Source organism: Myxine glutinosa, chromosome 7 (genome assembly GCF_964187855.1).
Source record: "Myxine glutinosa chromosome 7, kmMyxGlut1.1, whole genome shotgun sequence".
Taxonomy (NCBI): Eukaryota; Metazoa; Chordata; class Myxini; order Myxiniformes; family Myxinidae; genus Myxine; species Myxine glutinosa.
This window is the reverse complement of record NC_136267.1, coordinates 69118858-69141823: the sequence shown is the minus strand read 5'-3', so window position 1 is coordinate 69141823 and position 22966 is coordinate 69118858. Positions and strand designations below refer to the sequence as shown.

General features: G+C 45.3%; 1 protein-coding gene across 1 annotated transcript in view; it reads left to right on the top strand.

Annotated features, from left to right (window-relative positions):
- Positions 1-8944: 8944 nt before the first annotated feature.
- The window catches only part of LOC137431310 (uncharacterized), a 31632-nt gene continuing 17610 nt past the window's right edge, over positions 8945-22966 (top strand). Inside the window, exon 1 of the mRNA XM_068122503.2 lies at positions 8945-9388. Coding sequence (XP_067978604.2) covers positions 9033-9388 — 356 coding nt within the window. The 5' untranslated portion in view covers positions 8945-9032. The remainder of the gene's footprint in view (positions 9389-22966) is intronic.

The window sequence follows — 22966 nt, the reverse complement described above, 5'->3', positions numbered from 1 at the left end:
CTCAAGGAGTTATTGGTTATTGCTTGATTAGTCTTGCCCCAAAGGGGATGCAAGACTATTGCAATGCCTCTGTCTGCTTGTCTGTCTGTGTGTGTCCACATCTATATATTTTCGCTTTAAAAATGTTTTTCTCTGCAACTGATTGTCCAATCAATGCTAAACTTTAAAAATAGAAGGGACTCCCCAAGGAGAATACTTTATTTCTAACTCTGACGTCATCAGTGAAGTGGTATTCCATCCATAATTGGTTGAAAAATTTTTTTGGTTGAAAAACATAATTATCCGAAAAATTTTAAACTTCATATATCTGATCTATGACCCAATTTGAGGAAAGAATAAAATTTATGATGTTCATAACCCATGCCAAGAAACTATGTGACATAAAAGTGTTTATGGGTGGTATGGGTGTGTGGTTCATAATAGCAGTCGGCCATAATATTAGTGTTCAGTTAACAATGGTATTTCTGTTCAGAATGAACGTGCCAGGCAAGAGTGCTGTGATGACAAGAGTGCAAGACTCTACAAGTGCTGTTCTAGATGTGATTTGTGATTGCTTCTTGTAAATTCCCCACCTGTGTGCCATTTCCTTTTTAAATATATTTGGTTTGGGTGAATTTTAGTTACGTTGGTGGCTTCATTTCATGGCTTTCACAAGTCCTGTTAAGGGTGATTGGTTGTGGTCCCCGTATCGCTATTCAAGATTGTGTCACTTGACTCAGGCTCGCTCGGCCCAGATAAGATCAGTCACGTGAATGTCTTTCGGCGTAGCACTTGAATGGCTTGGCGGTCCCACAGCCACAGTATTGGGAGTGGAAAAACCGTGATCTGGTGAGGGTTCGGACTCCTCTGACTGCTGCCATTTCTTTGACAAACCCACAGTGTTTGAACCAGGTGAATGGGATGAGTCAGACGACTGTAACATGACATTACAGATCAAAAAGCATCATCAACAAGCGTTAAGCCTAGGTCCCCCGTCGGTGAAGTGATGCGAGTTGACAAAGTGGAAGACGCAAGGCGGCCATCTTGGATTTTGACGTGGCGACCCAATTTTCAACAGCGTTCTTCCTTATGCCTAGATACACCCACACACTAGATTAGAAGTTGGTACTTCGCTTATTTTTCAAGATATTCCGCTCACAAGGTTCAGACCTACATGGCGGCGGCCATCTTGGATTTTGACGTGGCGACCCAATTTTCAATAGGGTTCTTCCTTATGCCTAGATACACCCACACACCAGATTATAAGTTGGTACTTCGCTTATTTTTCAAGATATTTCGCTCACAAGGTTCAGACATATATATGGTGGTGGCCATCTTGGATTTTGAAGTGGCGACCCAATTTTCAATAGCGTTCTTCCTTATGCCGAGATACACCCACACACCAAATTAGAAGTTGGTAGTTCGCACAAGGTTCAGACATACATGGCATCAGACATACATGGCGGCGGCCATCTTGGATTTTGACGTGGCGACCCAATTTTCAATAGCGTTCTTCCTTGTGCCTAGATACACCCACACACCAGATTAGAAGTTGGTACTTTGCTTATTTTTCAAGATATTCAGCTCACAATGTTCAAACATACATGGCATCAGACATACATGGCGGCGGCCATCTTGGATTTTGACGTGGGTTGCACCCACACACCAAATTAGAATGCGGTCCTTCGCTTATGCACGCACGCACGCCCGCACGCACACCCGCACGCACGCACGGACGGACGGACGGACGGACACACGGACGGAGGGGAAAACCATAGACCCCCTTTCGCTCCGCGGAGCGACGGGGGACAAAAAATTTCACTCGACAGTATTGTAGGTAATTCCAATAGGTCTTTATTACCCTCATCAAGGAGAGAGAATTGCATTTGAGTCTGTTTGTTTGTTTGTCTGTTTGCCTGTCTGTTTATCCGCACAGAATAAATATGATTTTCTCTTCAACAGTTGCTCCGATTGACAGGAAATTTTCACCATAGATCCACCTCCACCTGTATAATTTTTAACGATAATTATGACGTCATAGGTCACGTGGTATGGGCCGCCATCTTGGAAAAACCGAAACACTTTACACCTCTATATCTCCGAAAGAGCTGAATAGAAAAAATTGAGACATGGCTCATTGTAAATAACTCTCCATGGGGAATAACATATGTCAATGATGATGTCATAGGTTCCTCCATTATGAAGTCATAATTCGACAAGTACAAAACTTCATCCGATCAAGATGAAATTTCTTGAGCGTCATCTATGGATACATTGGTGGAGAAAATAAATAAATAATGATGACGTCATCAGTCACGTGGTTCGGCCGCCATATTTGTTTTAACCCAAAAGCCTTAAAAATCACCAAAAACATGTCCTGGCGAGGGTCTGCAATCTCTGATTGCTCTTTCTTGTTTTACGTATACCAGCAACGGTAACCACCCTATGGGCGGGGCTTAAATTGGGAAGCCCAAATGAAAAGGCAAAATATCAGAAATTGAAGGCTTTTTATTTTAAACGATTCATATAAACATCCGTTGAATCATATCACACGCAAATCATCAAAATCTAAACAGTACATGGCGCCCATTTTGAAAAAAGATTGAATTCTGCAAAACGGAAGCAGCCGCTACACGTCTTTCTCAGTCGCGCATTTATGTGTGAAGAGTGCGCACCGAATCTGTAACACGGAAGCGGCCGCTACACCTGTTTCTCAGTCGCTTTGCACACGCTGCCATATTTTTTTTGTATACAAGATCGAGGCTCGTGAAAGAGATAACATTAATCACACAAAAAGACAAACCGACACACAAAACACAAAAAACAAGGGGAGCGGCAGACAAGATGGGGAGAGAGGGGGAAGGACACAAAAGAGAGGGGGAAGAGGGGGAAGGACACAAACACAACATTTGAGAGCAGGGACATCGGGAGGACTTGGGGGGAGGTGGGAGAGGAATAAAACATATGAACACTGCAAGGACTCTGGGGTGAATTACCGGGGGTAGAAAAGATCAAGGTTTTCGATGGGGGAAGATAAGAGATGGTGGTGAACAGCTGTTTTAAAGACCTGGAGGGAGGAGTGGGATTGAAGGGAGTGGGGGAGTTTGTTCCAGAGGCGGGAGAAAAGGGGAATGAAAGAGTGAAGGTGAGCAGAGAGCCTAGACTTTGGCAGTTTAACCATAAGAGGGTTGCAGGCAGATCTTGTGCGACCTGAAGGAATATTGGGGGGACAGAGCACAGAGAGAGCTGGGGGAGCAAGGCCGGAGAGGAGTCGGTAGAAGACAGTCGGAAGATATTACTTCGGAGCCGCACGTTTATATAGGAAGAGTTCGTCAGGAGTCGATCTACTCTCTTCTGGTACATAGAATAAACAGTATTTGTAGAATTTCAACAAAAGCCACATCACTGTTCATATCGGTAAATATTATTCCATAGTGTTTGGAAAAACTGGAAAATTGGAAAACTTTGAAAAAATTGGAAAAACAATATAGCCTATTTTACTCCCAGGCATCCCAGGAATACCCACCCAACATATCGTTGCGATCGGTTGAGCCGTTTTTGCGGTACCTTCGAACGGACAAACGGACATTTGGTGAATTATAGTAAGATGTATATTTTACTGATATTGCATGTGTATATGTATACACTACTCACAATAAGTTAGGGATATTGTGGGAGTGAGTTTATTGGTAAATGAGTTATCAAGTGACCACTATATTCGTCATGTGTGTGCGTCTGTCTGTATGTGTGTCTGTGTGTCTGTCTGTCCGCAGCATAACTACCCGATGATATCATCCGATCTTGATGAAACTTGGGTGGGAGGTTGATATCATGATCTAGTTGTGTCCTGCCTAGAGTGGGCGTATTGTGCCCATTGTGGGCGAAGCCACGCCAAAAAAAAGATGTCTTTTTAGGGGGTAATCGAGTTCAAGCTACATCTTCTCCGAGGGGTTTGGTGGAATCTGACAGGGGTTTCGGTATTTGGTTAGGCCAATGTCATGTGTCTAGCCCCACGGAGCTCAATTTTTCATTTTCGCCCCAAGGTCAAGGTCACAACGTCACGAAATTTAGAAAAGTCGATTTTTGATGGTTTTATTACATTGTTCCCTTCCTGATAGGGTGAATTGTCATACATGATCTTATATTATCACATACATCATGAAATACAAGTTTTCCAACAAATTTCAGAATCTTCGACCTTTGACCTTTGAAGGTCACAAAGGTCAAATTTACAAAGTTGTCGGAATCGAACCGAATTTTCGGTATTGTGTAGCTAACTAACCTCATAACTGATTACACATTATTTTCTATCTCATTTCAAGGTCAGTAACCTTCGTTTTGACATTTCAAGGTCACAAAGGTCAAATTTTCAAAGTTGTCGGAATCGAACCAAATTTTCGAAATCGAACCGAAGAATACCGCTCACTCGTGAACCATCGTCGTCTCCTGACTTGTTTTTTTATAGGGGTTAGGGTTAGGGTATTGAAATCAAGAATGCTGTTTTTTCACACTCATTAATAACCATAGAATAAGGACCAACAACTTTTTTCAACATAATTAATACACAAAATCAACCACACCGAAGAACCTGCCAATATCCCTAACTTATTGTTAGTGTATGTATGTACACTACATGGCCAAAAGTATGTGGACACCAGAACATCACACCCGTATGTGCTCATCAAACATCTCATTCCAAAATCATCGGCATTAATATGGAGTTGGTGCCCCCCTTTGCTGCTATAACAGCCTCCACTCTTCTGGGATGGCTTTCCACTAGATGTTGGAAAATTGCTGCAGGGATTTGCTTCCATTCAGCCACAAGAGCATTTATGAGGTCGGGCACTGATGTTGGACGATTAGGCCTGGCTCGCAGTTGGCATTCCAATTAATCCCAAAGGTATTCAATGGGGTTGAGGTCAGGGCTCTGTGCAGGCCAGTCAAGTCCTTCCACACCGATCTCAACAAACCATTTCTGTATGGACCTCGCTTTGTGCACGGGGGCATTGTTATGCTGAAACAGGAAAGGACCTTCCCCAAACCGTTGCCACAAAGTTGGAAGCACACAATCGTTTAGAATGTCATTGTATGCCGTAGCGTTAAGATTTCCCTTCACTGAAACTAAGGGGTCCAGCCGGAACCATAAAAAACATTCCCAGACCATTATGCCTCCTCCACCAAACTTTACAGTTGGCACTACGCATTCGGGCAGGTAGCGTTCTCCGCGTTCATCCGCCAAATGTTCATCCGTGTTCATCCGCCAAACCCAGATTCGTCCATCGGTGCCAGATCGTGAAGCGTGATTCATCACTCCAGAGAACGCGTTTCCACTGCTCCAGAGTCCAATGGCGGTGGGTTTTACACCATTCCAGACGGCACTTGGCATTGCTCATGGTGATCTTAGGCTTGTGTGCGGCTGCTCGGCCATGGAAAGCCATTTTATGAGCTCCCGACGAACAGTTGTTGTGCTGACGTTGCTTCCAGAGGCAGTTTGGAACTCAGTAGTGAGTGATGCAACTGAGGACAGACGATTTTTATGCGCTACGTGCTTCTGCTCTTGGCGGTCCTGTTCTGTGAGCTTGTGTGGCATTCCACTTTGCGGCTGAGCTGTTGCTGCTCCTAGACGTTTCCGCTTCACAATAACAGCACTTACAGTTGATCGGGTCAGATTTAGCAGTGCAGAAATTTGACGAACTGACTTGTTTGAAAGGTGGCATCTTATGTCGGTGGTGCCACCTTGAAAGTCACTGAGCTCTTCTGTACGGCCCATTCCACTGCCATTGTTTGTCTATGGAGATTGCATGGCTGTGTGCTTGATTATATACACAAAGAATTAAGTTAAGCACCCCCCCCGTTTTTTTACAACCTCGCACATTACAAGTTTGTTGTCGTCAAAACAGTGTAATATACCCATGATATTGCTATATTTTCTGGAGAAGTGATATTATGGTCACATAAAAACATAACAATCATGCCGTTTTCAATATTTTATTCTGAATAATTTAAGGTGAAATTTTTTGGGAATTTTAGGCATATTTTCACCTCAATTTAAGTATGGAGCTATAGGTCCATCACGGACAGTGTGGATGACGTTTATGTTTTCTAACGTACAGTCATTGTTCTGAGAAGACCTCTAGCGATCTTTGCGTCAATAACGTGTGTAGGACCCACGTGATCGGATCACTGACTCAACCAATCACTTTTTTTCACTTTGATCACTCAATTTCATCAATGGATAATTGCTAATGTCATACCAATCATTATTTGATCTCACATACCTTAGAATATATGCCAATGTATACATATACACAAAGAATATATATTAGGGGGTGCTTACCTTAATTCGTTGTGTAGGGGTGCTTAACTTAATTCTTTGTGTATATATACCTGTCAGCAATGGGTGTGGCTGAAGCAGCCAGATCAGCTCTTGGAAGAGTCTGGGTAGTTCCATATTCTTTCCATTTCCTAACGATGGAGCTCACTGTGCTTTTGGGAACTTTCTACACTGTAGAAATTGTTTTATACCCTTCCCCAGATCTATGCCTCCTCACAATTCTATCTCAGAGTTGTACGGACAATTCCTTGGATTTCATGGTACAGTTTCTTCTCTGACATGCATTGTCAACTTTGGGACCTTGTATGGAAAGGTGTGTTTCTTTCTAAATCATGTCCATTCAATTGAATTGGCCACGGGTGGACTCCATTCAAGTTGTAGAGACATCTCAAGGATGATCAAAGGAAATTGGATAAATCTGTGTTCAATTTGGAGTGTCATAGCAAAGAGGTCAATACTTATTGACTTAAGACATTTCAGCTTTTCATTTTTAATTATTTTGTAACAATTTCTAAAAAAAAAAAATCCACTTTGACATTATTGGGGTATTATGTGCAGATCAGTGCAAAAATCTGAATTTAATCCATTTTAAATTCAGGCTATAACACAACAAAAAGTGAAGAAATTCAAGGGGTGTGAATACTTTCAGAAGGCACTGTATCTAATATATAAAGCTCATTGTAACCACTGACTGACTGATATTAATGTTCGGTACCTTCTGGGTGTCTCGAAATTTGGCGTTCTGATAGACATCGAAGCCAGGAGACTGAGGAAAATTACAGAACCGTTGGAAAGCTTCCGTAAAAGAAAATTTATGTAAAAAACCGTAAACGCACCATTAAAAAAAAGTGGGGTGGGAGTGTGTCGTACAGCAGAGGAGGTAGGGAGTGTGTCGTAATTAGCAGATGCCTCCACAAATAGAGGAGGTAGGGTTTTATTTACATCATTCATTCACCAATCATTTTGTGAGGTGCTAGACAAATTATGTAGACATGCACGGACATTATGCAGACACGCACGGACAATGCTCACGAGTCTGAACAATTCCAGGATTATTTTCCAAACAAAAGTTCAAGTTGGGGATATTTTGGGGGTTGTTTACACAAAGTACAGCATCATGGAGGAGCTTTGATCGATACTCGCTCATCTCTTGGACATTGTGTTGTTGTTCGTTCCTTCTCGTATTGGGAATGTTATATGATTTTATGATTCCAATTAGGATCTCTGTAATTCCTGGTACCTTGAGTACCGACTCCTTGTATATGTTCACGCAGATCCAGCAGATATTTATGTCAAAGCACTCACATCTCTGCCGCCCTGTTTTCTCGATAATGTGCACCCCAGGACCGCCATCCATCCTAACTACCTCCACCCCAAGACCGCCATCCATCCTAACTACCTCCACCCCAAGACCGCCATCCATCCGACCTCCACCCCAAGACCGCCATCCATCCTAACTATCTCCACCCCAAGACCGCAATTCATCCTACCTCCCTCCACCCTAAGACCGCCAACCATCCTACCTACCTCCACCACAAGTCCACCATCCATCCTACGTACACCCCAAGACCGCCATCTATCCTACCTACCTCCATCCCAAGACCACCATCCATCCTACCTACCTTCACCCCAAGACCGCCATCCATCCTACCTATCTCCACCACAAGACCGCCATCCATCCTAACTATCTCCATTCTCCATCCCAAGACCACCTTCCATCCTACCTCCCTCCACCACAGGTCCACCATCCATCCTACCTACACCCCAAGACCGCCATCTATCCTACCTACCTCCATCCCAAGACCGCCATCCATCCTACCTACCTCCACCCCAAGACCGCCATCCATCCTACCTATCTCCACCCCAAAAACCGCCATCCATCCTAACTATCTCCACTCCAGACCGCCATCCATCCAAACTATCTCCACCCCAAGACCGCCATCCATCCTAACTATCTCCATCCCAATACCGCCATCCATCCTACCTACCTCCACCCCAAGACCGCCATCCATCCTACCTACCTCCACCCCAAGACCGCCATCCATCCTACCTACCTCCACCTCAAGACTGCCATCCATCCTAACTATCTCCACCCCAAGACCACCATCCATCCTACCTACCTCCACCCCAAGACCGCCATCCATCCTACCTACCTCAAACAGGAAGACCGCCATCCATCCTACCTCCACCCCAAGACCGCCATCCATCCTACCTACCTCCACCCCAAGACTGCCATCCATCCTCCACCCCAAGACCGCCATCCATCCTACCTACCTCAACCCATCCTACCTACCTCCACCCCAAGACTGCCATCCATCCTAACTATCTCCACCCCAAGCCCACCATCCATCCTACCCTCCCTCCATGCACCCCAAGACCACCATCCATCCTACCCTCCCACCATGCACCCCAAGACCGCCATCCATCCTACCCTCCCACCATGCACCCCGAGACCGCCATCCATCCTACGCTCCCACCATGCACCCCAAGACCGCCATCCATCCTACCCTCCCTCCACTCCGAGAGCCCTCTGCTATATTCGTACCAACTCTCCCTCCTCCATTTTCTCGCTCTCCCTCCCTTCCTCTCCATAACTCACGTTCCGGCTCGAGCACAGCACACCGTACGTGAGAGAAGCACGGAGAGAGTGGGACGAAGGGGCGGGAGGACGATAGAGGGGTTGTGGGGGTCCTCAGCGCATGGCGCAGCGCCCCTCGCTATGCCCCGCCGAGGCCGCAAGGCCGATCGGCCGGGCCACGGCCACGGCCCAGCAGCGGCGACCTCCAGGGGCTCCGTGGCGACGGCTCTGGCCGGCCTGGGTCTCATGGGTGGCCTGGCCGCGACCAGCAGTCTGCCTTGCCTCGCCCTGCTGCTCTACCTGAGCCGAACCGTCGAGGTCGCTCCGGGGGAGGCCCAGCGGATGCCGTGGGAAGATGGCCACAGGCGACTCCTGGCGGCGGCCTCGGCCGGACTGGCCGCCCTGGGCCTCGGCCTCGGCCTCGCATGCGGCGCTTTGGCCGCGGCCTTGTCGCTTCTGGCCGCAGCTCTACACGGGCCTGGTTGCGAAGGGGTCAGGTACGGGGTTAAATCTATAGGGGTCACACATTGGGGGTTAAATCTATAGGGGTCACACATTGGGGGTCAAAAACGGGCATCGTAATCGCATATACAGGTTGGTGTTGTGGAGTCCATATCATGGAGATACATCAATAGTTATAGTCGTGTATTTCGGGTCACAAATTGGGCTCATGGACACAGGATTCAGAATTATCGGTTTTTAACGATGTCGAGGGATTCAGATGAAGCGGGCCGAAAGGGAACAGTCACAGGTTGAAATTGAGAATGCATATTTTTTAGCAAATCCCTATTTTTACAGAACTCAAGTTTTATATTTCAATGATGCGACGTAAATGATGCGCATATAAAATTCCCAGAGAATAAATCACAGGGACAAGATGGAGCAGGCGGGAGCAAAGATTCCTGCAAGATGAGACTGAACCTGTTGAACATTTCCCAAGCGTCGGTCTGAATGTTTGACATGTGATCTATTGGAAGACCGATATTGGTTAATTTAAAGAACTTCAGTTATTTTAAAGATTATTTACATTTCAACTAATAAGAGTTTTGAAACATGTTGTAACTACATGGTATTCATGGAATATTTACCCTGCACAGTCAACGTGGTGCGAGCCAACTCTTCTGTTTTTTTGTAGGTTTTTTTTCCTTTGATCAAATATGGCTGCCAGACCACGTGAGCAATGACATCATAAATGTACATTCTCTAATATAATTGTTGCGTAGATCACGCTCAATAAATTTCAAAAGATCAGGCTAAGCGTTGTCCCTGTCGAATTATGACGTCATAATTAAGGCACCATCATCATTAACAACACTTATTCCCCATGCGGAGTTCTTTACAATGAGTCTCGTTTCAATTTTTTCCATGGAGCGGTGTTCAGAGATATAGAGGTGCAACGTTTTATCAAGATGGCGTCCATACCACGTGACTTATGACGTCATAATAATCAATAAAAATTCTACAGGAGGAGGTGCTTCTGTGGTGCAAAATTTCGTGTCGATCGGACCAACGTTTACTGAGAAAATGAATTTTAAAAATGCAGACACGCACGTACTCCATAAGTACGCACGCAACCGTTCGCTTACCCCTGCTTTTTGCTTCACGAGCGCAGGATAATGATGAGATGGAAGAATTTAATGTGGTTGAAAGGATGGTATTTCACATGGGTTTTACCAAGGATGGATGAGAAACTTCGACACAGGAGGCCACTTGGCCCATCTTGCCTTTGCTGTATCAGCACCACATTCATTCAAAGCATCAGTTGATTAACGGATTTCACCGGAGAGGATGTGTGGGGAAGAAGACCTGCGAGGAAGACAGTGGAACAGGCAGGCACAGGGACATCGGGGTGTTATTTTTTTTGATATTAGAGGGTGAGTCAATAAATTACATCACTTTGCTATCCAGCAGCTCCCCGTTGAACCCACAGCGAGATGTACTGCAGATAATATTTCAACATAATCCCTGAAGAATGGCATTCAATTGCCCCATCTCAGGGTCAGATTTGAGGGCTGTGGTATAGAAGTCTTTAGGATTGGTGTGATGCCACATTCGGACAGCCTTCTGGACATTGTTGTGCCACGTGAAATACTTTCCACTTAAGACCTCCTCCCGGAGTCCATTCAGGTGATAGTCGGTGGGACAAGGTCTGGGATACACAGTGGGTGTGGGCAACCTTCCACTTAAGTTTGTGATGGTGCCTCCTGTCACATGGGCAGTGCCAAGTACGGCATTGTCCTGGTGCAGAAGCACCTCCTGGACAGAAGACTGGAATGACATCTGCGAACTCGTTTCACAATTGTTGGAGCTGGTCACAGCACATTACACTTGTCACAGTCTGTTCCTGGAGTTAAGTCAAAAGGGGACTATTTATGTGCAAGAACACCATTGCCATGATTTCCCAACAGTTCATTGGACATAGATTATCTGCATGAAATGTTGGATGCTTTCACTGCATGTTTAATCTCTTCATTGTCCCCCGCCGCACCGCGGGGCGAAAGGGGGACTATGGTTTTCCCCTCCGTCCGTGTGTCCGTCCGTCCGTCTGTCCGTCCGTCCGTGCGTGCGTGTGGGCATGCGTGCATGCGTGCGAGCGTGCATAAGCGAAGGACCGCATTCGAATTTGGTGTGTGGGTGCAACCCACGTCAAAATCCAAGATGGTCGCCGCCATGTATGTCTGATGCCATGTATGTCTGAAACTTGTGAGCTGAATATCTTGAAAAATAAGCGAAGTACCAACTTCTAATTTGGTGTGTGGGTGTATCTCGGCATAAGGAAGAACGCTATTGAAAATTGGGTCGCCACGTCAAAATCCAAGATGCCCGCCGCCATGTATGTCTGAACCTTGTGAGATGAATATCTTGAAAAATAAGCGAAGTACCAACTTCTAATTTGGTGTGTGGGTGTATCTCGGCATAAGGAAGAACGCTATTGAAAATTGGGTCGCCACGTCAAAATCCAAGATGGCCGCCGCCATGTATGTCTGAACCTTGTGAGATGAATATCTTGAAAAATAAGCGAAGTACCAACTTCTAATTTGGTGTGTGGGTGTATCTCGGCACAAGGAAGAACGCTATTGAAAATTGGGTCGCCACGTCAAAATCCAAGATGGCCGCCGCCATGTATGTCTGAACCTTGTGAGATGAATATCTTGAAAAATAAGCGAAGTACCAACTTCTAATTTGGTGTGTGGGTGTATCTCGGCATAAGGAAGAACGCTATTGAAAATTGGGTCGCCACGTCAAAATCCAAGATGGCCGTCTTGCGTCTTCCACTTTGTCAACTCCCATCACTTCACCGACGGGGGACCTAGGCGTAACGCTTGTTCTATTTCATCGTAATGGAACACCTATATTTTGTTCTCAGTTAGAATAGTAGACAGGAAATGGTCCCCTTCAATTTGGAGGAACCAGACGACTAGAGTAAGGCTGTAGGGGTTTCCAAATGCTGGGACTTATGAACATCTGTGGGCATTTTGGGTATCTTACTTGCATGACACCTTTCAAAAGTTGAGTTTGTCACGGACAATCGTGTGCACGGTATCATGACTGATGCCAATTCAATTGGCAATGCCATCTTAGTATCATGCATTGATTACTATGGATATGTTCGACCATACAGCCAATGTTATGTCCAGACATGGCCTTCCATTCCCTCCCAGGATACTTTTCATCACGTACACCTTGTCTGCCTTTTCCAGGTTTATCTGTCCACCTCAGACAAGATTTCTTCAGTCCTGACATAATGCTTTATACTGTACACTCATTTCTCTGCAAGTTTTCATTCCACTCACACCTTCCACCAATAAGAAAGAGGGACTCCTCATTTCTTTTGACAGGAATTTTTTTTCCAACAGCAGCATAATCTTGGTCACATAATTCGGTTTTGTCAGTCTGCAACCACAGATGATCACCCAATGTGCACACATTCCAGTAGTGCTAACCGACAATGCTGGATGGAGACAGGCATGTATATCATCAGGTGATATACATTGTAACAGCTGTCCGGTTTGTTCCGGTTTCACGGTTCAAATCAAGACGGTCGCGTCAAAGTGACCGCAACAGTCGACTATTTAGAGATCTCCCTGTCGGTTCTGCCTCTGATGACGACGTTGCCATGCAGTTTGTAGGTTTCAAAGTGGCCCAGTGCTGTACCAATAGGTGTCACGTGACTGGATCTAACCTCAGGCCCATCCACCTGAGTCACATGACGAGATCTGACAAACGGTGTGGAGACCAAGACCAATGGTCCTTTAACGGGACTTTGTAAACCACCAAATTAAGCAGCCACCACAGACATAGATCATCCCCAAGACCAAGCGAATTTAATACAACTAGATGGTATTCATAGAATACTTACCCTGCGCAGTCAACTTGGTGCGAGCCAACTCTTCTGTTTTTGAAGGTTTTTTTTGGTTTTCTTCGATCCAATATGGCTGTCAGACCACGTGAGCGATTATCTCATAAATTTATATACTCTAATATAATTGTTGCATAGATCATGTTCAATAAATTTCAAACTGATCAGACTAAGCTTCGGATATGAAATCTTTCCTCTTCTCCAATGGCTTGATCTCTGATCATCAACTTGGTTTCAGACCTGGTCACTCTACTCTGGACATGCTGCTTCTGCTTTCTCAACAATGGATGGAGGTCCTCAATGCCAAACAGGAAATTAGAGCTGTCTCCCTTGACATATCACGTGCCTTCGATACGGTCTGGCACCCCGCTCTGCTTACCAAACTCTCCTCCTTTGGTATCCATGGAAATCTCCACGCATGGCTGGCAGACTTCCTCTCTAGTCATCGGCAACGTGTGGCCCTGAATGGGTTTCTCTCATCTCCTCTTCCTGTTCAGGCTGGACTTCCCCAAGGCAGTGTTCTGGGCCCTGTGGTTTTTCTGGTCTTCATCAATGATCTCTCTGACTCTCTTGAAAATCCTCTCTATCTCTTTGCTGATGACTCTACTCTCTGTCGCTCCATTCCTCATCCCTCAGATCGGCAGTCTGCAGCCTCCTCACTCTCTGCAGACCTGGACAAAATCAGACTGGGCAAACAAGTGGAACATGTCTTTCAATCCTGACAAATCTCACACTCTTACGATGTCTCTCCGAAAAGACGAACTGGACAACCTTCCCATCCACTTTCTGAATAATCCTCTCCAAGAAGTTCTGTCACTCAAGCTTTTGGGTCTCACTATCTGCCATGATCTTTCCTGGGAAAACCACATTTCAAATCTGGCCTCCAAAGCCAGTCGCCGACTGGGCATCCTCCGTCGTGCGAAGTCCTTCCTTGGCACACCTGAGCTCCTCACAACATAGAAGGCTTTCATCCGCAGCTCAATGGAATACTGTTCTCCCCTCTGGGCTGGTGCTCCTGCCTCACACCTAGCTCGTCTTCACGCTGTTGAAACCAAAACGTTCAGAATCATTGGAATCTCCCGCGATGAAGCTAACTCCAAGGGCCTCTCACTCACTCACCGCAGGCAGGTTGGTGGTCTTTCCGTCTTCTACCGACTCCTCTCTGCCCTTGCCCCCCCAGGCTCTCTCTCGGCTCTGTCCCCCAAATATTCCTACAGGTCGCACAAGATCTGCCTGCAACCCTCTTATTATATGGTTAAATTGCCAAAATCAAGACTCTCTGCTCACCTTCACTCCTTCATTCCTCTTTTCTCCCGCCTCTGGAACAAACTCCCTCACTCTCTTCAATCCCACTCCACCCTCCAGGTCTTTATAACAGCTGTTCATCAACATCTCTTATCTTCCCCCATCCAAAACCTTGATCTTTTCTACCCCCGCTAATTTCACCCCAAATCCACTTTTTTGAAATACCAACTTTTGTCCTGGAAGTCCTTGGTGTCCTTGTGTTTTATATTTCTCCCACCCCCCTTCCCACGCCTCCTCCCCCCAAGCCTTCTCCCTCCCACACATCTCCCTGCTCTCAAATGTTGTGTTTGTGTGCTTCCCCTTCTCTCCCCATCTTGTCTTCTGCTCCCTCTTTTTATATATTTTGTGTCTGTTTGATTTGTTTGTGATATAAATGTTAGCTCTTTCACGATCCTCGATTCTGTATGAAAAAAAAAAAGAAAAAAAAAAGCGTTGTCCCTGTCGAATTATGACGTCATAATTACGGCACCAATGATGTCATCGTTAACAACACCTATTCCCCTTATGGAGTTCTTTACAATGAGCCTCTTTTCAATTTTTTCCATGGAGCAGTTTTGGAGATATAGAGGTGCAATGTTTTTCGGTTTTTCAAAGATGCCGCCTGTACCACATGACCTATGATGTCATGATTATCATTAAAATATTCTACAGGAGGAGACGTTCCTATCGTGAAAATTTCATGTCCAACAGGCCAACAGTTGCTGAGAAAAAAAGATTCATAATTATCAAATCAAGCATTGCACTTGTCATATTATGATGTAATAATTAAGGTACCAATGACATCATCATTAACATATCTTATTCCCCATGGGGAGTCGTTGACAATGAGCCATGTCTCAATTTTTTGCATGGAGTAGTTTCAGAGATATATAGGTGCAAACCTTTTCCAAGATGTCGCCTGTACCACGTGAACTATGACATCATAATTATCATTAAAATATTCTACAGGAGGAGGTGCTCCTATAGTGAAAATTTTGTGTCAATCGAACCAAGAATTGCAGACCAAAAAAATTCATACTGATCGCATCAAGCGTTGTACTTGTCAAATTATGACGTCATACTTAAGGTACTGATGACATTACCATTATAAAATGTTATTCCCAAAGGGGAGTACTTGTCAATGAGCCATGTTTAAATTTTTTCCATGGAGTGGTTTTGGAGATATAGAGGTTTTTTTTTGTTATTTTTTTGTATACAGAATCAAGGCTCGTGTAAGAGCCAACACATTGAACATGAAAAGATGCACAGACACATAAAACATGCAATGAAGGGAGGTAGAGACAAGAGGGGGGGAGAGAGGGAACCACACAAGCACAACAACAGAAGAGAACAGGGACGTCGGTAGATCTGTGGAAGGGGGAGGGATGGGAATTTCAGGAAAGATGTTGGGGATTTAAAGAGGCGGATTTGGGGTGTTTTAATGGGGGTAGAAAGACCAAGGTTATGGATGGGGGAAGATAAGAGATGGTGGTGAACAGGGATTTAAGAGAGTGTGGGGGTTTGTTCCAGAGGTGGGAGAAAAGAGAAATGAAGGAGTGAAGGTGAGCAGAGAGTCTTGATTTTGGCAGTTTCACCAGAAGAGGGTTGCTGGCAGATCTTGTATGTCCTGCAGGAATATTTGGGGGACAGAGCACAGACAGAGCAGGAGTAGCAAGGCTGGAGAGGAGTCGGTAGAAGACAGAAAGCCTACCTAACTTCCTGTGGTGAGAGCGAGAAAGGCCTTCAGAATCGGCTTCATCGCGGGAGATTCCAATGATTCTGAATGCTTTGGTTTCAACTGCATGAAGCCGAGGTCGGTGTAAGGCAGGAGCACCGGCCCAGAGGGGAGAGCAGTATTCCATTGAGCTGCGGATGAAAGCTTTGTATGTGGTGAGGAGCTCAGAAGTGCCCAGAAAGGACTTCACACGACGGAGGATGCCCAGTCGGCGACTGGCTTTGGAGGTCAGCGTGGAAATGTGGTTTTCCCAGGAAAGATCATGGCAGATATTGAGACCCAAAAGCTTGAGTGACTGAACTTCTTCAAGAGGATTGTTCATAAAGTAGATGCGAGGGTTGTCCAGACGGTCTTTTCGAAGAGACAAAGTGGGAGTGTGAGATTTGTCAGGATTGAAAGACATGATCCACTTGTTTGACCAGTTTGTGATATTGTCCAGTTCTGCAGAGAGTGAAGAGGCTGCTGCCTGCTGATCTGAGCGTTGGGATATGGAGCGGCAGAGAGTGGAGTCATCAGCAAAGAGATAGAGAGGATTTTCCAGAGAGTCGGAGAGGCCATTGATGAAGACCATAAAAAGCACAGGGGCCAGAACACTGCCTTGAGGAACTCCAACCTGAACAGGAAGGGGAGAAGAGAGAATTCCATTCAGGGCCACACGTTAACTGCGACCAGAAAGGAAGTCTGCAAGCCATGCGTGAAGGTTTCCATGGATACCATAGGAGGAGAGTTTGGTGAGCAGGGTGGGTTGCCAGTCCGTATCGAAGGCACGGGATATGTCAAGGGAAACAGCTCTGATTTCCTTTTTGGCATTGAGGACCTCCATCCATTGTTGAGACAGCAGAAGCAGCATATCCAGAATAGAATGACGTGGTCTGAATCCAAATTGATGATCCGAGATCAACCTATTGGAGAAGAGGAAGGATTTGATGTCAGAAGCGATGATCGATTCTATGACCTTGCTGATTATTGGGAGCAGGCTGATTGGTCTGTAGTTGCAAGGATCTGTTTTTGCACCTTTCTTGTGTAAAGCCGTAATGTTGGCTGATTTCCAAGCAGATGGCAGATGACCTTGAGTAAAAGAGAGGGTGAAGAGAATTGAGAGAGGGTGTGAAAGAGCGGCAGAGCAGGATTTTAGGACCCGTGGGCTGATGCTGTCTGGTCCAGTTGCAGAATCAGAGTCGAGGTTTGACAGAAACTTCTCCCACAGAGTCCAGGAGCAGCTGAGTTAGACTGGGTGAGGTGGGTGCAGAGGGAGATAGGTTTGGGACACAAGATTTTGAGGCAAACACAGAGTTGAGGCATTCGGCTTTGTCACGTGCGGTGTCAGCTGTGTAGCCATTTGAGGTAAGGGAGGGGATGGAAGGTGAACTAACACCAGAAACAGATTTGACCAGACGCCACCAGGATTTGGAGGAAGGAGACAGGTTTGAGAGTTCAGTCTTGAGAGTCGAGAGACAGTGCTTCCTGGCTCTCCTGAGGGTAGACACACACTGTTCTGAGCTTTGTAAAAGGAAATGAGATTCCCTTCAGTTGGATTAGCCTTTCAAGAGGCAAAGGCAAGTTGTTTCAGGGCAACTGCCTCACCACAAGATTCAGTGTACCATGGACGGGAGGAAGGGTATGACAACTGAAGACGAGATGGGATAAATCTGTGCATGAGAGAGCAGTTTACTTTGGAAGAATTCACAGGAAGAGTTAATATCAGAGGCAGTAGAGATGGCAGACCAGTCCAGATGATTGATGGCTGCTTGAAGACCATGCCAGTCGGCCTGAGTGAAATTCCAGACTCGTCGACGCTGCGGATGCTCTCTGAGAATGGCCAGAGAGATATCCACTTTGACAAGCAAATGATCAGAAGAACCGATTGGAGCAGAAGAAGAGCACCGACATTTTCAGGGAAGTTTGTCATAACCAAGTCTAGAAGAGAAGATGCTTCGTTGACTGAGATCCGGGTCGGGAAATTGACAGATTGTGTCAGTCCCAATGAGTAGCAGAAGTCCTTTGCTGAGATGCCATGGCTGGTGTGAGAGGTACCCACACCCAGCCAGCTAACATGATGACAGTTGAAGGCACCACATATGAGGAAGAGAGAGATGGGATGAGTGGATAGAAGTTGGTCCATGTTGTCAGACAGCGAAATGTAAATCGAGTCATTACTGTTTGGAGGACGTACAGAACACATATGGACAAAAGGTGGGAGCGAAGATGAAGCCGTAGCCAGAGGTACTCCTGGGGGTGAGGTGTAGAGAGGGCAGTGCAAGGAGAGTGAGGAAGAGAGTTTTTGATAAAGATAGCAACCCCATCACCAGGACGAGGCTCAGGTCTATCACACCGGAGGAGGTTCCAGGAAGAGATATTAAGGAATCATAGATATCTTGAAGGAGGAAAGTTTCTGTTAAGCAGATTATGTCTGGTTTGTCAGAAGCAACCTGTATGGAGAGATAAATCAGGTTTGAGCGAAGGCCCCGGATGTTTGAGGTCCAGACTGTTAAGGAAGAGGGGGTGTGAGGGGGGAGTTTAGAAAGTGGACGATTAATGACAAACAAACATTTCTTACAAACTGGGTTTATTGTGATTTTCAAGTCAGAGATCCGTTTGAAAACAATAGAGGAGGGGTGGAATGATGGTGAGTTTCGAGAATGTTGAGAGGAAGAACTGTAAGAGATTGATTTTTTTTTTGAAGTGGAATGAATTGAAGAGGAAATTGAAAAACGGCTTTTAAATAGGAAGAAAAACAGCGTGTTGTAATAAACCACTGAATAAAACACTGTAGGAGAAAGTTTAAACATATTTCAATGATATTTAAACAAAACCGTGAAAAACAATCTGGGAAAAGTCCCTGAAGTGAGGACGTGGATCTGAGGAAGAAGGAGAAAGGGTTGAATGAGTATGGTGGAAACTAGAGTTGGAAAGGAGAGTATCGGCTGGAGAGGTAGAAGAAGAGGGGGATAAAGGGGGGGGGGGGGGCTTGGATCTGAGAAAGAAGGAGAAAGGGTTGAATGAGTATGGTGGAAACTAGAGCTGGAAAGGAGAGTATCGGCTGGAGAGGTAGAAGAAAGGGGGGATAAAGGGGGGGGGGGGGGGGAAGACAACAAGCATGTGTCCGCGAGGAGAGAAGGAAATAATAAAGTATTTTTCTTTTTGTATTTAAAACGTTAGACAAAGGGTAATATGTTCGTGGGAGGTATGGGGGGGGGAATAAAATCAAAGAAACAAGCAATACAGCGAAGGAAAGAACTTATATTCACAAAATATCGACGGGAGGGGGGGGGGTATGGGGGAGCCTAGAGGGACCAAAATCTGAAAAGAAAATGAGGTGCAACCTTTTTCGATTTTTCCAAGATGGCGCCTGTATCACGTGACCGATGTCATCATAATTATCATTAAAAATTCTACAGAAGGCGCTCATATTCTGAAAATTTAGTGTCCATCGGACTAACAGTTGCAGAGGAATTTTTCTTTTTCATACTGATCAGATCAAGTGATGTACTGGTCGAATTATGACATCATAATGAAGGTACCGATGACATAATCATCAACATATCTTATTCCCATGGGGTGTACTTGACAATGAGCATTGTTTCAATTTTTTCCCATCGAGCAGTTTGGGAGATTGAGAGGTGTAACTTTTTTTCCAAGATGGCGTCCATACCACGTGACCTATGACGTCATAATTATGAATGACGAAATTCTACAGGTGGACACACTCCTGTGGTAAAATTTCGTATCAATCGGACCAACGGTTGTCGAGAAAATGAATTTTAATAATGCAGACACGTACGCCACACGTGTGCACATACTCACCTGAATACCTAACCCTGCTTTTCGCTTCGTGAGCGCAGGGTAAAGATGATGGCATGGGGTGAAGAAACAAAAGACTCAATCACAATAACCAGTATGTAATGTAATAAATAGCCCCGAGTTGGCTGATGGTCATCACTTGAGGTTGTAGTTCAGACGTTTGCAGATTTTTTGGGGCCCCTGGACCTCCCCCACCCCGATCTTAAATCGACAAATCTAAGACAGCAATCCTGCAGACAGACCATCGAGTAGAAGCGCTGTATCAGGTTTCAAAGTAATCGGTTGGTAAATAAGGGACGAGTATGGATCAGAGGTTTCGGTGGTAACCCCCTCTGGGAGCTCCATGACCCGAAATTTAAAAAAATGACTGTATTCATGTGTCAAGTTTCAGAACTAGCAAAAATAGCAAAAGGTTAACGGATGACTGGACCAACGGACAGACTTACGGATGAACATCCATACATCATGACCAATTTTTCTCAGTTCATCTCTTCGAGTTTTGAGATGTGAGGACCTAAAAACCCTTTAACCCACCAACTGATACATGCCCACTAATGAACGAACGGCAGATCCTTAATTACCTCCGCTACCCAAAAGTTGGCAGAGGTTATGTTTTCACCCCTGTCTTTCTGTCTGTGAACAGGATATCTCAAAAACTTGTGCGTGGATTTGAACGAAATTTCGTGAAAAGGTTGGGTGTGTCACAAGGACGAAATCATTTGATTTTGTTGAAGATCCAGATCTGAATACGATCATTTTTAAGTGATTCTTCACCATTCAGTGATAGGGTCAAAAACAATACATTGCATGATATTTCAAAAAGTTGTGGCCGAGTTATGACTAAACTTGGTGGACGAGTTGGTTAGGTGACAAGAAAAACCCGGTTATATTTTGGTTCTGGTCTGAATCCAGATCCAACCTATCAGTGGGATCCAAAACATAAACTGTTCAGCCTGGCGGAAGTATGCGCTCTACCGAGTGCTGTTCTAGTTCCATTTTGACATAATGGGATGTCATTATCACCTGGTCTTGAGTTCCACATCGGAGGATGTGTTTTCAGTAGTCAGGTTCTCATTTTGTCTGTAACAGTGCCATTACAGACATCCTCATTTTGCAGTGATTAAAATATTGTTGCGGTTTTGAGTTTTTACAAATAAAGGTTAATTTCCCCCTCATAGTTAGTCACACTACAACATGTAGCCTCGTGATAGTTCAGTTATGTCTTAGTAAATGTAAGCATAGCCCTTTTCCTGTGTTAGTTTTGCGTTGAGTAGAATAATGAGAGTTAGGTCCTTCCAATGCTTTATGCCGCCTCGATACTTTGGCTTTGGCACGAAATGCCACGAGGCAGGCCTGGACACGTCGATCAAGGGCGAAGGAAGGCGGGGAAGGAGTGATGGTAAGCACGAGCCGCCAATCAGGGTTCGAAGGGAGTGGCTTAGCACTGCGTCAAAAGGCGTGGCTTTTGGAACATTCGAGGCGGGCTAAGGGCATGGCAATATAACCCTTTTGCGCAAAGCCCCCACCTCAGTTCTGAGGAGAGGTGTGCTGAAACGAGTTCTGAGTTCTGAGGAGAGGTGCGCTGAAAGAAGTCAAACGAGTTCTGAGGAGAGAGGCGCTTGAACAAGTTTGAGGGGGACCTGCGCTGGGTGATGAGCTTGAGTAGTTCTGAGGAGAGGTACGCTGAAAGAAGTCAAACGAGTTTTGAGGGTAGAGGCGCTTGAACAAGTTGAACGCTAAGTTGAGCTTGAGGCAAATCCCTTATTGAGTTATGCGAGTGAAAGCGCGCCGTTGATTAATAGCGCTGTGAGGAACCGCCGAGCCATGCGAGAGATGCATATATTTTCCCACCTGCCTGCTCTGCCTTGGTTCGAGATACGTGCCGCAAGGATCCCTCCTGCCTGCCTACTTGCCTTCATCGAGGGACATGCTGTGACCGCGGAGGGCCACGCCGGGCGAAGCTGTTCCTGAACAACGGAGCCGGCGCGTTCAGCGCATGAACATTTCCTTCCTTCATTTCTCCCTGTGAGTGTGAACGGGCCCGTGTCTGGGGAATAATCTAGGACTGCTTAAGTGCCTGCTCTGTGTCTCTTCGACTTGTACAGCTGTAAATAAACCTGTGTTCTTCCTTCCATTTGATCGTTCCCGTCATTTCCATCTATTGACTAAGCGTGGTATGAATTATCGCTCTAATCGGGTTCCAATACTAAGGTAATTGCACGGACCACGTGGTACGCCATCCGCTCGGACGTACTCAAATTACGCGTGGTTCCTGCGAGACTTGATCCCCGCTTCCACAGCGGCGTAGGTATTTAGGTACGTGCAAGAATTGTCCCGAAACCCTGCCCTGCGTCTGCCTGGGAGTGGCGATTCAAATCTCGCGGTTGCGACGACCCAAAAAGAACAAGGGACTTAATTTCCCCTTGGTAAGGGCAGGAGGGTCGCGCGGAAACCATAACAACATCAACAAAACCCCAAAAAGTTTGTTTCAAGTCATTTGTCGAACATGCATACTTTATCATTATGCATAAAAGATTTTATATTTGATAATTATCATTACAGTTTCTGAATATATTTCTCGGTTATTGTTATGATCCAGGAAAACGCAGCCCGTGCTTATAACTTTTTTCCATGTGTATAAATGGACTGCTGTGCTGGAACTGTGTACACTAAAGATAGGTAATGTGACTGTGCATACTACTGGTCAAAAGTTTTAGAACACCTCAATGTTTCCAGTTTTTATTGAAATTTACGCAGTTTAATGTCTCGATGTACTCTGAAATTAAGCATAGAACAAATAAACAATTGGAGATAAAAAAGAAATCACAGAATCATTTTGTTTAACAAAATTTAATGTAAATTTTTGACTCGGCAAAGTAGCCACCTTTTGCAGAT